Source organism: Phoenix dactylifera, unplaced genomic scaffold (genome assembly GCF_009389715.1).
Source record: "Phoenix dactylifera cultivar Barhee BC4 unplaced genomic scaffold, palm_55x_up_171113_PBpolish2nd_filt_p 001028F, whole genome shotgun sequence".
NCBI lineage: Eukaryota > Viridiplantae > Streptophyta > Magnoliopsida > Arecales > Arecaceae > Phoenix > Phoenix dactylifera.
This window is the reverse complement of record NW_024068381.1, coordinates 151,318-163,354: the sequence shown is the minus strand read 5'-3', so window position 1 is coordinate 163,354 and position 12,037 is coordinate 151,318. Positions and strand designations below refer to the sequence as shown.

Here is a 12,037-nt window from a genome sequence, read left to right as displayed (position 1 = left end):
AACCATAGTGGTGAGCGGTCACCATGGGAAACTACATGTTGAAGGCCTTCGGTTCATTATTGATGAATGTGGCGGCTTAGAAGACCTACCAATTGCTGCTATAATATTTCCTTCCAAGATGATAGTCCGTGATACAGATAAATTTGCAGCGCAGAACTAAGTTTATCACAAGCAGGTTTTCAGATTCAATATGTACCCATAGCTATACGTGTTACTCAAGGACAAGTGTATAACTTGCATGTGCCGTGCACCAAAATTAAAACAAGTGGGCAGCTGTGTTATTGTGGGATTGAATATGAGGTCTTTAAGTAACACTTAAAAATCTCACATATGATCTTTCAACAAGCCTGCTTCATAGCTTCGTCGGAAGCAATCTAGCTTCCTTGTATTCAGTGAGGGTTAATGATAGTGTTTCAGTAAAATAGGCTTCAAGCATCATAAAGGCCTTGGCAGTGTTCTTTCAACTACGTGTATAATTGCATATTTGCATAACCCTCCTTTTTATTTATATTTATATAATTTTCATACCTAGATTTAGTGAAAGCTGTTACTTCAAGCTGCCAATGGTCGGTAGAATTTTGTTTGATATCGAAGGATTGGCAGCCGCAGAATCCTTTGTGATTGGGAAATTGATGCAGAAGGGGATGAGGTAAGAGCCAGAGTAGCCTATGTTTGATTTCCTTTTTACTGTTTTGTTGGAATTAGTTTTTAGTTTCCTATGGTTTTCAGAGTGGATCTTCCAGTGCGGAATTTGATATATAATTATGCATTTAGTATGATACAGAATGTAATCAAGAGACGGACCATGCTTGCATGACCAATATTAAATACTCTTTAGAAGAGAGAGAATCAGATTTTAATTTTAAGACGCGCTCGAGGCGGTTGACAGTTTGGTTTTCTACTTCCCTTGTTCGCTGACAGGGTAAATAAACCGGGACGGCACAAAAGTTGCCCGGCTTCATGGAACTGATTTCTCTATCACGGCTTAACTCACTTCTGGCTCCAAATCTCAGCCATCACATCGTCTTTTGTTCTTTGCGCTGTAATGATTTTGGATGGTTGTTTCGATCAAATATGCACCGTCAAAAATTCGTAAGAATTGACGGTCCTCTGCAGCTTACACGTCGCTGTCTTTAAAAGCATGGACGGCCAGCTTGCAAAGTTGTCAGGTTGGCACGTGATCGATGGGGAATGGTTCTGGGACACGGTGGCTGAGTTGGCCCACTAGCATGGCTACAGTGTTCAGCGATAGCTGCTCAGATTTTCTTTGTCTTTTTTTGTCTCTCTGAAAAGCAACGTCCCTTTTGGTTTGTATAGACTTAAATCCATTTTTGGATTGCCAGCTTGTGCTTAAAATGACTGGTAAATGATGAGGAGGTGAAATCACAGGAGCATATTCTTTGAGAAATTTAAAGAATGTATTTAGCTTATGGATGTATTTAGCAACAAATTTATTCACTTCCCGCTATCCCATGTCTAATCCCTTATTTTCTTTTGCATATTATATGACTGTCTGCATGACATCTCAAAGAAAAAAAAAAATCAAAAATACTGATTCTTCGATAAAAAAATTTATAGAAAAGTTCCAATTTCAGATGATCATAGGAAGGAACAAGAAGCAAAACCAGATGCTTTAGTTTCTCTTTATGAACAAGTCGGTGAACACGGATAGAAATAGGCCGGATCATATCTATCAATTTATTAGTGAGTTATTTTCACATGTTCAATATCGGCAAGCATTTTATTGCATATATTATTGTATAAAGATATATATGTAAATATTAATTTTAGAAGAGTGTTTATGTACTAAAAAATTTATAAAAAAAATCTGACCAAAATTTTGAGGTGAATCGTATGACTTCAACTTGACCGATGAACATGGGATCCTTTTATCCGAGAAATTTCAGGTATCCATTTGTGGGCGAAAACGTAGAGTACATAGATCACTGTTATCACTAACTGTTCTGTTCAGCACTCATACCCAGTCCGGTCTGGCTTTTAGTATAAAAGCAAACCGCCTTTCTGCTCCTCCAACTCCCCTGCGCACACGTGGCACCGCGCAGTGAATCATTCAAAGGAAAGAGAGCGAGAAGGCGCTCTCCTTGGGATCCGTCACTCCATTCTCATCCCCGCTCTCCACCTCTCGCTCTCAAACCCCACTCTCTTAGATCCAGAGCAAGAACCAGAACTCCCATTTCCTACTCCTTCCCTTCTCCTTCCGTATAACCCTAGAGTTAGCTTCCTGTTCTTGGTTCTTGATCGATGGCCTTCGCGTTCGCGGGGATTCGCTTCTCCGCCGTGCAAGCTCCGGGGCTGTCACGTCGGTCTGGGATTCATGGAGATCGCCAGAACGGCGGGAATCACTCACTCCTATTCTTGAAGAAGGGTTCTTTCCCGCGTAAGCTCTCTGTATACTTTCACTCACTCACTCACTCCTTTCGAAGCTTGTTTGTTGTTCTGTTTTCGACTCTGTTCTGTTGGAGTTTCTTGGGTAGTACTTTGATGTTTCTATTTAGTAATATGAGGTAAGCGTGTGCTTGTTCTGATCTCGGATGATCAAACTTTTGCTGCTAACTGTTTCTTGTACTCTGTTTCGGTTCTTCTCCTCTTCTTTCAATTTTCTCGTCTTTGTATGCTCTGCCTTGTGATTTGTGTTCATTTTCTTGGATCTTGTACATTATACTGATCTTTTTTTTGTTCGTTTATAGGGTGTTGATCACACCTTTTTTTTTGTGGTTTTGGGGGGACACAGTTTGTGAAGGAGATAACGATATATGTATTATGTGCTACTGCTATTTTAGATTTAAGTTTTCTTCGTGTGTATTGTTAAATTTCATACATTAAAAGTGGAAGATAAAATGGTAATGGGAAAAAAGTAGCATGCGATCTTAACGAGAACTAAAGGCAAAGATTTATAGAACCATCCCTAGAATATAGGGATGAGGCTGTGTTTTGGTTATGGAATCAACTTCAGATGAAAGATGACATTTTAGTGAAGGTGATGCATTATTTGTAGAAGTGCGATGACATTTTAGTGAAGACGATACACTATCCATAGAAGTGTTTTAAGTGTTGTAGAAGTAATTTGCTTTGGTATGTTCTCTCGTTTGTGTTCTTCCTTTAAATCATTTGTATTCCTGTTAGTGTAATGCTTCCTATATTTCTTTTTCAGGGAACATGCTTGGTGGAAATTCTTCTTATGAACCTGATTCTGCATCTATGACTGTTTTTGCATCTGGAAAGGTGTTGATTCCAGGCGGTGAAAGTGATGGTTTCTCATCTTCTGCAGATTCAACTGGGAACCCTGAAGTAGCTCCTGATGACGTGCAGGTGCATTCTAGGATAGGCAACATCCTTTTATTTTATGTCTACATGGTCTTGCAATGTTGTTCGCTGTGATATCTAGCTCAATGACCAAAAAATGGAAGAGGAAGCGATGCTTTTATTTAAGGATATAATGTTTGTGAATCTGCTGAGTCCATATAATTTTCTTGATTGTTTTTGCCAAATATTTGCTTTCATATGGAGTATGGCCTTTTTAGGCCTCATTTGGTTTTAGTCTTAACCCAAAATTATATTAAAATCTTAACACCTCCTTCCTCCCACAAGAAAAAAACCCTTTCCTCCTCCTCTTGCTCCCTTTTTTTTGATATCAAATTGAAAGGATAAGGAAGTAAAATGATACGACCTGTTTTTGCTCCAGTTCTTAATTAAGCATATAGACTTTTATTCAAGGTTCGCCGAACCAGTACCGGAACTCGAACCGGTCGGCGGCCGGTACGGGTCGGTACCATACTGTGTGTCGGTATGGGTAGGGCATGCTGGTTCCGTATTAGCACACCCATTTTTTTTGGAGTTTTCAAAAATTTAATTGATAATCACTCTTTTTGAACTTTTTCAATATTTTAAGTCTAATTTGATTTTTTTAATGCCTTTTTTGATTTTTTTGATATTTTTTGATATTTCTATGATCCCGGTTAACATAAATGATGCATCTTATTGTTTAAAATGATACAAATCATAAAATGATTAATGAGATATTGCATTCTACAAGAAGGAAATAAGATATACTCAAATCAAATAGTGACGTAAAAATTATAAAATAATTTAGGCCTAGGCCACTGTGGCATGATCACATCAAAACTTGAATGAATGAACGCCAAATTTTTTATGAAGAGTAGCTTGCATGTCCTTAAATACGTTTCTGATTTTACATTTTTTTAATTTCTATTTATTTTATATTTTTATTTCTAATTCAAAATATATTTTTAATTTTTAAAATTATATATAATCTAAAATTAAAAATTTTTCTGTCATCGTGTAGATCGTCTATAGATCTACAAATATAATAAAATCAAGTTTAAATCAAAAATTTTGGCATGATTTTTTTTATTTTGCAATTTTTGAGCTATTTTTTCAATCTGCTCCTCCAAAAAATGAGGGCATGAGATAGGGAGAGGAAGAACACTTAATTAGGCTTGGGATTTTCTTTGAACTACTGAATTGATTTATTTTTGAATTGTTGGGAAGGGGGAGGGGCGGAAACCTTGCCGCCGCTTTCAATCGTTGTTGGGGAAGGCCTCTCGGGCCTTTCCAACAACAAATAATGCCTCAACGAGTCAAAAGAGGGGGGCTGGTTCGCACCGAGTTTGAACGGAACTGGCCCGTTCGCACCAGTTTTGGCCGGTTTGTACCCTTTGCGGCTAGTTCGGGACCGGTTTTGGCCGGTTTTGGACCGAACCAGCCGGAACCGAAAAAAATAGCGAACCGACCTGGTTTGCACCGGGTCGGCTCGGCACTGCCCGAACGGCGGTTCTGCCCGGTTCGCAAACCATGCTTCTACTCCATATGTCTAGGTTGCCAAAGCAGGTTTTGCTCACTGTATTTATAGGCAAGCTGATTCAGATTTTCCTTTTCTTCTTAATATTTTGATATCACTTATCCTTTTTCCTTCAAAAACTCTTTAAAAATCTTTCCCTTTCAAACTTCTATACCTTTTCATGTGAGTCTGCTTCCTCACATGCCCTTTTTCATGACTGATCTGCATGTGAATTATTTGGTAGGTGTTAAAGAATCAAGAGGTCTACCCATTGAAGATGAGGATAAGGTAGCAGCTAGGCAGACAACGACGTCTTCAGAGCTATGGATGATGAATCATGAATCAAGGTGTTAAACAGTCTTTACATTCTCGAGCCAATCAGACCATTGAAAAAGTTGAGGAGAAACCAAGATTTATTCCTCCACCTGGTACTGGACAAAGAATTATGAAATTGACTCATCTTTGAAGGTCATCGTGCACATCTTGATTATCGGTAGGCTGCTCTTTGCTATATGTTTTACAAGATGTTTTGTTCCATTGTGGGATGTGAATTTGGTAATTTCTGAAATAATGTTAAATATAAACATTAATGAAGAATGTTAATTGGCATGTATGGTGAATCATGAGAGCCTTAAAACATCAATATCAACATAGCAGAAAAGACATCTATTCTGCACATATATTTCGGTTCATCACTTCAGTATCTAACTCCTCTTCTAAAGTTGATGCAGATCCAAATACAAACTTAGACAGTTTCAACCATGGTATGTTGTACGGTCCAAACCAGACAGTACAGGGCATACCGTACTTTACCGGTTCGGTACCAGTAACTTAATATGGGCGGCGTACCAACATTCAATATACCAAAAAAGTTTTGTACCATACCATACCGTACTGTGCTAGTGTAGCACCGGTACGGGATCCGGTACCGAGGCAGCCATGGTCTACCGTACTGGTCGGTACGTACCGGTCCGGCCCTAGACCGGCACCGGATCACGTGAAATCCGGTACTGGGTTTTTTTTGGGAGAGCCGACCAGTATGTGGTCCGTATCGGTTGGTACTGCCGATACCGCTTGTACCAGTATTGTTGGCCGGTTCGCACCGGAACGTCAATTTTTTTTCAAAACAACCACAGCGCTGCGCCGTACCGGGCCGGTACGGGTATCGGTACTGGCCCGTACGGATCGGATCAGACCGGTACTGTATCGGTCCTGCTGGCCACCGGTACGCGCTGGTACCGATACGGCGGACCTTGGAGGCAGCGAACTTGGTTTCAACTAATATAGATCTTTCAAGTCATATGTTTTGACTAAAACAGCGGGCCTTAGAAACCTGTTACTGGGCCACTCAGATTGGGGCTTATATGGATCAAATTTTTGAAAGGAGCGAAGGTGTTGTTTGTGTTAAAAAAAAAAGAAACCGAGGTTTTTCCTGCATTCCAGCAATCTGATGATTTTGACTGAGCCTGCTGCTGTGTAATGGTTTCATTATAGAAAAGGTGGAAGTTAGTATAACGTGAAAGACTAAGTAATGAAAAAACTTTAAAAACACTTACTTTCACATTCATGAATTAAGGTTCAAAGTAATATGTCGAAGATGTAGAACACTTCAATTGGTTGTGTGCACATCAAATGCATAAGAGAAACATACACGTGGTAGAAGCATTTACAAACTCAGTATAAAGCCAGAAGCATATGGCATGAATATTCATATGATTATAGTTGATATTATGGTTTTTTTTTTTTTCATGTATATGGTTTATGAAAGCTTGAATCTGATGAATTACCTGATCATGTTATGAGTCAGATTTACACTTAAAATTGGTTCTGTGTTTTCGTTAGCTACATGTGTTAGATGGTGTTGATTGTAAATCATCTATTTTTTTAAAAAAAAATATTTATATTTTAAAAGCTTCATCTTCTCTTCTTTCTTATCCACATGCTGCTAACAATGAATTGTAATTTGGGATCTATTACATTTATTTCTTCAACTATAGATATAGCCAGTACAAGAAAGCCGTGAACTGATTGATCGGTATGAAGGTGGCTTGGATGCATTCTCTTGTGGCTACGAAAATTTGGCTTTATCCGCAGGTAATTTCTATCCTTTCTCTGCAAAGCCAAGATCTCTTTCCTTCTGAATTACTTCTTGTCTTCAAAGCTCTGCATTCACTTATGCAGCAGTTCCATCTTCACATCTTTTATATGTTGTGCTATATGAATTAGTCAAAGCGATCACTTATGTTGCAAAGTAGTTCGTGATGAGAATATAATTAGGTTCCCTGAACATATAGGAATATGAATAGATATTTATTTCTCCATTTTCTTTCCATAACCACCTTCTTATTGCATTTGAGCCATCTGGGCACCTCTCTTCAGCTATTAAAATTTTCACGTTAGATTTACGAACATATAAATAATTTGGCCATTTTGTTGCGATTTCTCCTTCCAGGAGGAATTCTGAAAATCATCATAAAGACACATTTAATTGATTAAAATCTTCTTTCAGCTGGTTCTTTTTGTTCTTGATTCAGCTAAAAATATTAATATTTTTGTCTGGATTGTTATGCAGAAGTATAAACCATACATGCATATATCCTTTTTTTTTGGTTAAAATTGTGCATTCAATCTCCTACTTATTTTTATGTATCTGTAATAGATTCAATAGTAACAAGTAGGTAAGAGAAATAGTGGAGAAGTCAAATCATTGTGCTTACGTGTGCTTGAGGTGTAGGTGCAAAGCATGTGCATGTACATTCATAAGTGCTAGTTTGTCATGTAACTTTATTCTGAAATAGAATGATGATGGTGCAAAATGTAATGAAAGTAAAAAATAATCTCCAGAGAGGAACTTCTAAAGGAACTTATTTCTGACTCTGTTGCATCCTTTTTGCTTCACTCATTAATTGTTATGCAGATATTTTTTGTTGTTTGTTGGTTCTTATTTTTATGTTTTATGTACAGTATTATGACATTAGTAATTTTTTTCCTTGAGATGAATATCAAGTTAGTAAATTAAGCATTATTGTTCTTATTCTTTTTTCTGCCAGTAATTGTTTCCAGGATCAGAACAATGGTAGTCTTACTGAAAATACAGAAATGATTGTTTCTACTGATTCGATCACTCTAATTCTTTTATTTTCTCACTTTTTTATCAGTGCTGATGGTATTACTTACGTGAGTGGGCCCCTGGAGCAAGGTTTGTTCTTTTCGTAATTTTCATCTGTATCTAACTTCTAAATTTTGCTACTTGCGTCCATAATACAATGATATGGATAAATGTGACATATGACTTTGCTGGTTTAGTCAATATATTCAAAGTTTTACATCTCATTACTGGGTCTCGTATTGGAAACTCACCAGTGAGATATGACATGGCATGGTAGGTATGCCCCTGTGGCGATACATAGTAAGGGTGCTAGGTCGGAACAACACCTATAGCATGTCTCAGTATATTGAGATCCTGTAATACTGTTCCCTGTTGCTACTATATGGTTCAGCCGGTGCATAAAACTTTGAATCCATTTATACATGGTCATGTTTGGTTGTCAAGAATGGAAATTAGGCATGGTTTTCCCATTCCAGGAAATCCATTCTAGCAATGATCAGGATTAGTCAGTTTGTTCTTGTGTTGGTAAAGTCCAGGTAAATCTAAGCAGATACCATATAATATTATATATTTTGATATATAAATATTATTATAATATTAATAAATGACAATATTAATATTATATATTGATAGTATGTAATATTAATATTATAATATATAGTAATGTAATATTAACATTCTAAATTTATTATATGAATATTATATTATAATGATAATGATTCTTAGTTTAAATATAATATATTCTGCATAAAATTACATAATCTACAATTATATAATATAAAGTTGTGTAATATTTCTAAGTAATATCATATTGATATTTTAACAATAGACTCTTCTATCGTAATTATTTAATTAGTATCAGTATAACATGATGTCATAATATTAGTAATAGCATACTAATATAATTACGATGATAGTAAAAAAATATTGTAGGGTGGATCTCAAAAGATATGAAAGATCTCCCTCCAAGCCATATCTATGACTTTCATCAAATACAATTTTCCACACTATATATATGTACGAGATTGAGTATGGAATTCTGTTTACTCACTTTAAATTGAGTATCTGTCTCTCTTTTTCTTGCTAGGATTAGAAATCCTGTATTTTACATATCCATAAACTGAAGTCCTTAGATTCCGAAATAGTGAAATATAAAAAGAAGTGCTTCGAATCGTTGCTATTTGACTCGGGCTTGTTTTGAAAAGTCCGAGGTTAGAGAAAGATGAGAAATCTATCTTTCAGAGTTATCATCCAATAAAGAAATATTCTTATGATAGGTCCTTTTTCGTTCAGAAATATAATGAATTGCCTTTCCATTCTTTCCCTTGACCCTGCAACAAATAAAGACGTTCACTTTTTAAAATATCCATATATGTAGGTGGGAATATAGAAGGGGTCAGATATATCTTGATGGGAGCAAGAGTAACAATACATCTTATTACTATGCATTACAAATGCATCATCATTATGCTTCAATCAGGTTATTCTATTCCACCTCTTATAGGAAAAAGAACTTAAAGCAATATTTAATAACAGGTGATACATTTATATAAATATCTACCCCGAGCACACTCAATGGAGTTGTCGATAGTCAAGTAAATCCAGTCCATGAATAATTTGATTTATGGACAGCATTGTTGTGATAAAGGTTGTAATGCCAGATGATCATTACTGCTAGGCACAAGTTTATCATAAAATAAAAAATAATTCTTTTTTCTCATTGAAAATTGATTATCCATTTTTTTGGCAATAAATAACCACTTATTACTACTAATCCATGTCGCTCTGTCTTTATTCCATACCATATGGATTTTAGTATGTCATTTGTGTTTCTGTTACAACACAATGAATAGAATGTTCTTATCAAACTAGTAAGAATATGTATGCCGCACACCTTGTTGGGATTGGAGTTCAATTAGTTGGAGCACCGCTCTGTCAAGGTGGAAGTTGCGGGATTGAGCCCTGTTAGTCCGAACTAGTATGTTCGAATAATATAATACACAGTATATTATCAACATAATATCAATATTATGAGTATAGTTATACTTTAATCTTATAACAAGGTATTAATCTTCTCCTATAATAATATATTGGAATATGTAATAATATTATAATTAATAATACATTATCAAACTTAATATTATATTATGAATAATATTATGAATATAGTAATATTAATATTAACCCTATAACATTGTATTAACTTCTCCTATAATAATATAATTAATCTACTAATATAATTCTTCATTATAGTGTAACAATATTAATAATGACATTATCACTATATATTAATTTCTATCATAATATTGAATAATTAAGTTTGTTATATAAGCATATTATTATACTATATTAACAAGATAATATTAATAATGATATTCATATTATTTTTATGAGTAAAATTAATGAAGATAGAATTAATATACAAATAATTCGGTAATACAATGTAATATTACAATAAATGTAATTTTTTTAAAATTTCATAATAATTTCAAAATATAATAATAATTAATATATTATTAGTATGATAGTAATATTGATAATAATATACAAATATAATATATTACAATACAATATAATATAAATATTAACATTAATAATATAAAAACTATATAAGGGCAAAAATAACTAATAATAGTGTGAATATGTGATTTAAAATATTGTATATACATATTATATTATCAAATAATAAGAAATTATTATAATATTTTAATAAATAGTAGTATATAAATTCTTTAGTTGTCCAGGCACATACTTAGGACTAGGAAAATGTCCCTGGGGTATGAATTTACCCTCTATTTAGGGGAATCCAGACCGTGTAGATCAGCATTCATTTCCAAATGAGTTACAAACATGGAAATAGGCTGGATCGATGTCTAATGCCCATATCCACCTCCCAATTCCTGTCAACCAAACATGGCTAATGTGTGCATGGGCATGTAGTTCTATTTTTAAGATTTTATGTTCTCCTGAGATTAGCGAGTAATATGATGACATTAAGGGGGGCTTTCTATGGGAATGCAGTTAATGATGTTAATGAAGTTTTGCATACCTTGTCTCATTTTTGGCTCCCTTCTCTCTTCTCAATGCCCATCCTATTTCTAAATTGTCCTTTTCGATACCATGCTCTTTCGCTGTGGCACCAAACAAATTAAGGTCACCTGGTTGACAAATTGGTTTGCTCTGAATTCTGGACTGCTTGCAAGATTCATTATATTTTTAATACGGTTACAGTGCATGCTGCTAATCATGAACATTGCTTCTTACAAGTTAATTCCTTTTCCAATACCTAGCTAAGAAGCAATACTTTCCATTTTTAGATTGTCATACATTTTCTGTATGCCTTAGCTTAAAAAAACAACTTACTGATTTTTGTTTTCAGTCAGCAGCACTGATAGGAGACTTCAACAATTGGAACCCCAATGCTGATGTCATGAATCAGGTATGTCACTTCATCTCAGATAACTCTTCACTTTACGGGCACAATTTTTTGCTATTTTCTGTAGATTAGTTTATGATAATCTGAAATTTAAACTCAGTCCTTTTTTGCGACAATTTTTTCTGTTTAAAGCTAATTTTTGTCATTACTGAGAATCTCATCCTAGAGTATGGAAGGAAGCCTGAAATACACTACAATTCACTGTGTGTTTGATTATTGAAGCCATTATCATGTTATCCCCAATATCAGCCTGAAAGTAGTAAGCACTACTACCTGGCAATTGTGTAAAGAGGTTATGCAATTACATAACATTATCCATTATTATAGGTCATTATCCATAGATGTACTAGTGACTAACAAGCTTTGCTTGTGAGGTTCTAAAGTGGTCTATTTATGCATTCCTTCGATTAAAGGAGATTTTACAGTAGATTTCTTCTATGATATTCTTACTTGTTAACTTCTGTTATACATACTAACATTTTCTTGTGCATAAAACATGTTTGCACAATCTGGAAATTTATTATACTGCATAAAACTTCAATTTTATTAGCAGATTGCTGGACCACTTGATTTCATGTGTGCTGACATTTGATTAATTATTTTCAGAATGAGTTTGGTGTGTGGGAGATTTTTCTGCCGAATAATGCAGATGGCTCACCTCCTATACCCATGG

At 35.0% G+C, this 12,037-nt stretch overlaps 1 protein-coding gene across 1 annotated transcript; it reads left to right on the top strand.

The window, feature by feature from the left end:
- Window positions 1-2,062: 2,062 nt before the first annotated feature.
- LOC120107804 lies at window positions 2,063-3,647 on the top strand. Its single transcript, XM_039121253.1, has 2 exons — window positions 2,063-2,398; window positions 3,173-3,647. Exons 1-2 carry the CDS (start codon window positions 2,263-2,265, stop codon window positions 3,397-3,399), a joined length of 363 nt encoding a protein of 120 aa, XP_038977181.1. The 5' UTR covers window positions 2,063-2,262; the 3' UTR covers window positions 3,400-3,647.
- Window positions 3,648-12,037: the final 8,390 nt, after the last annotated feature.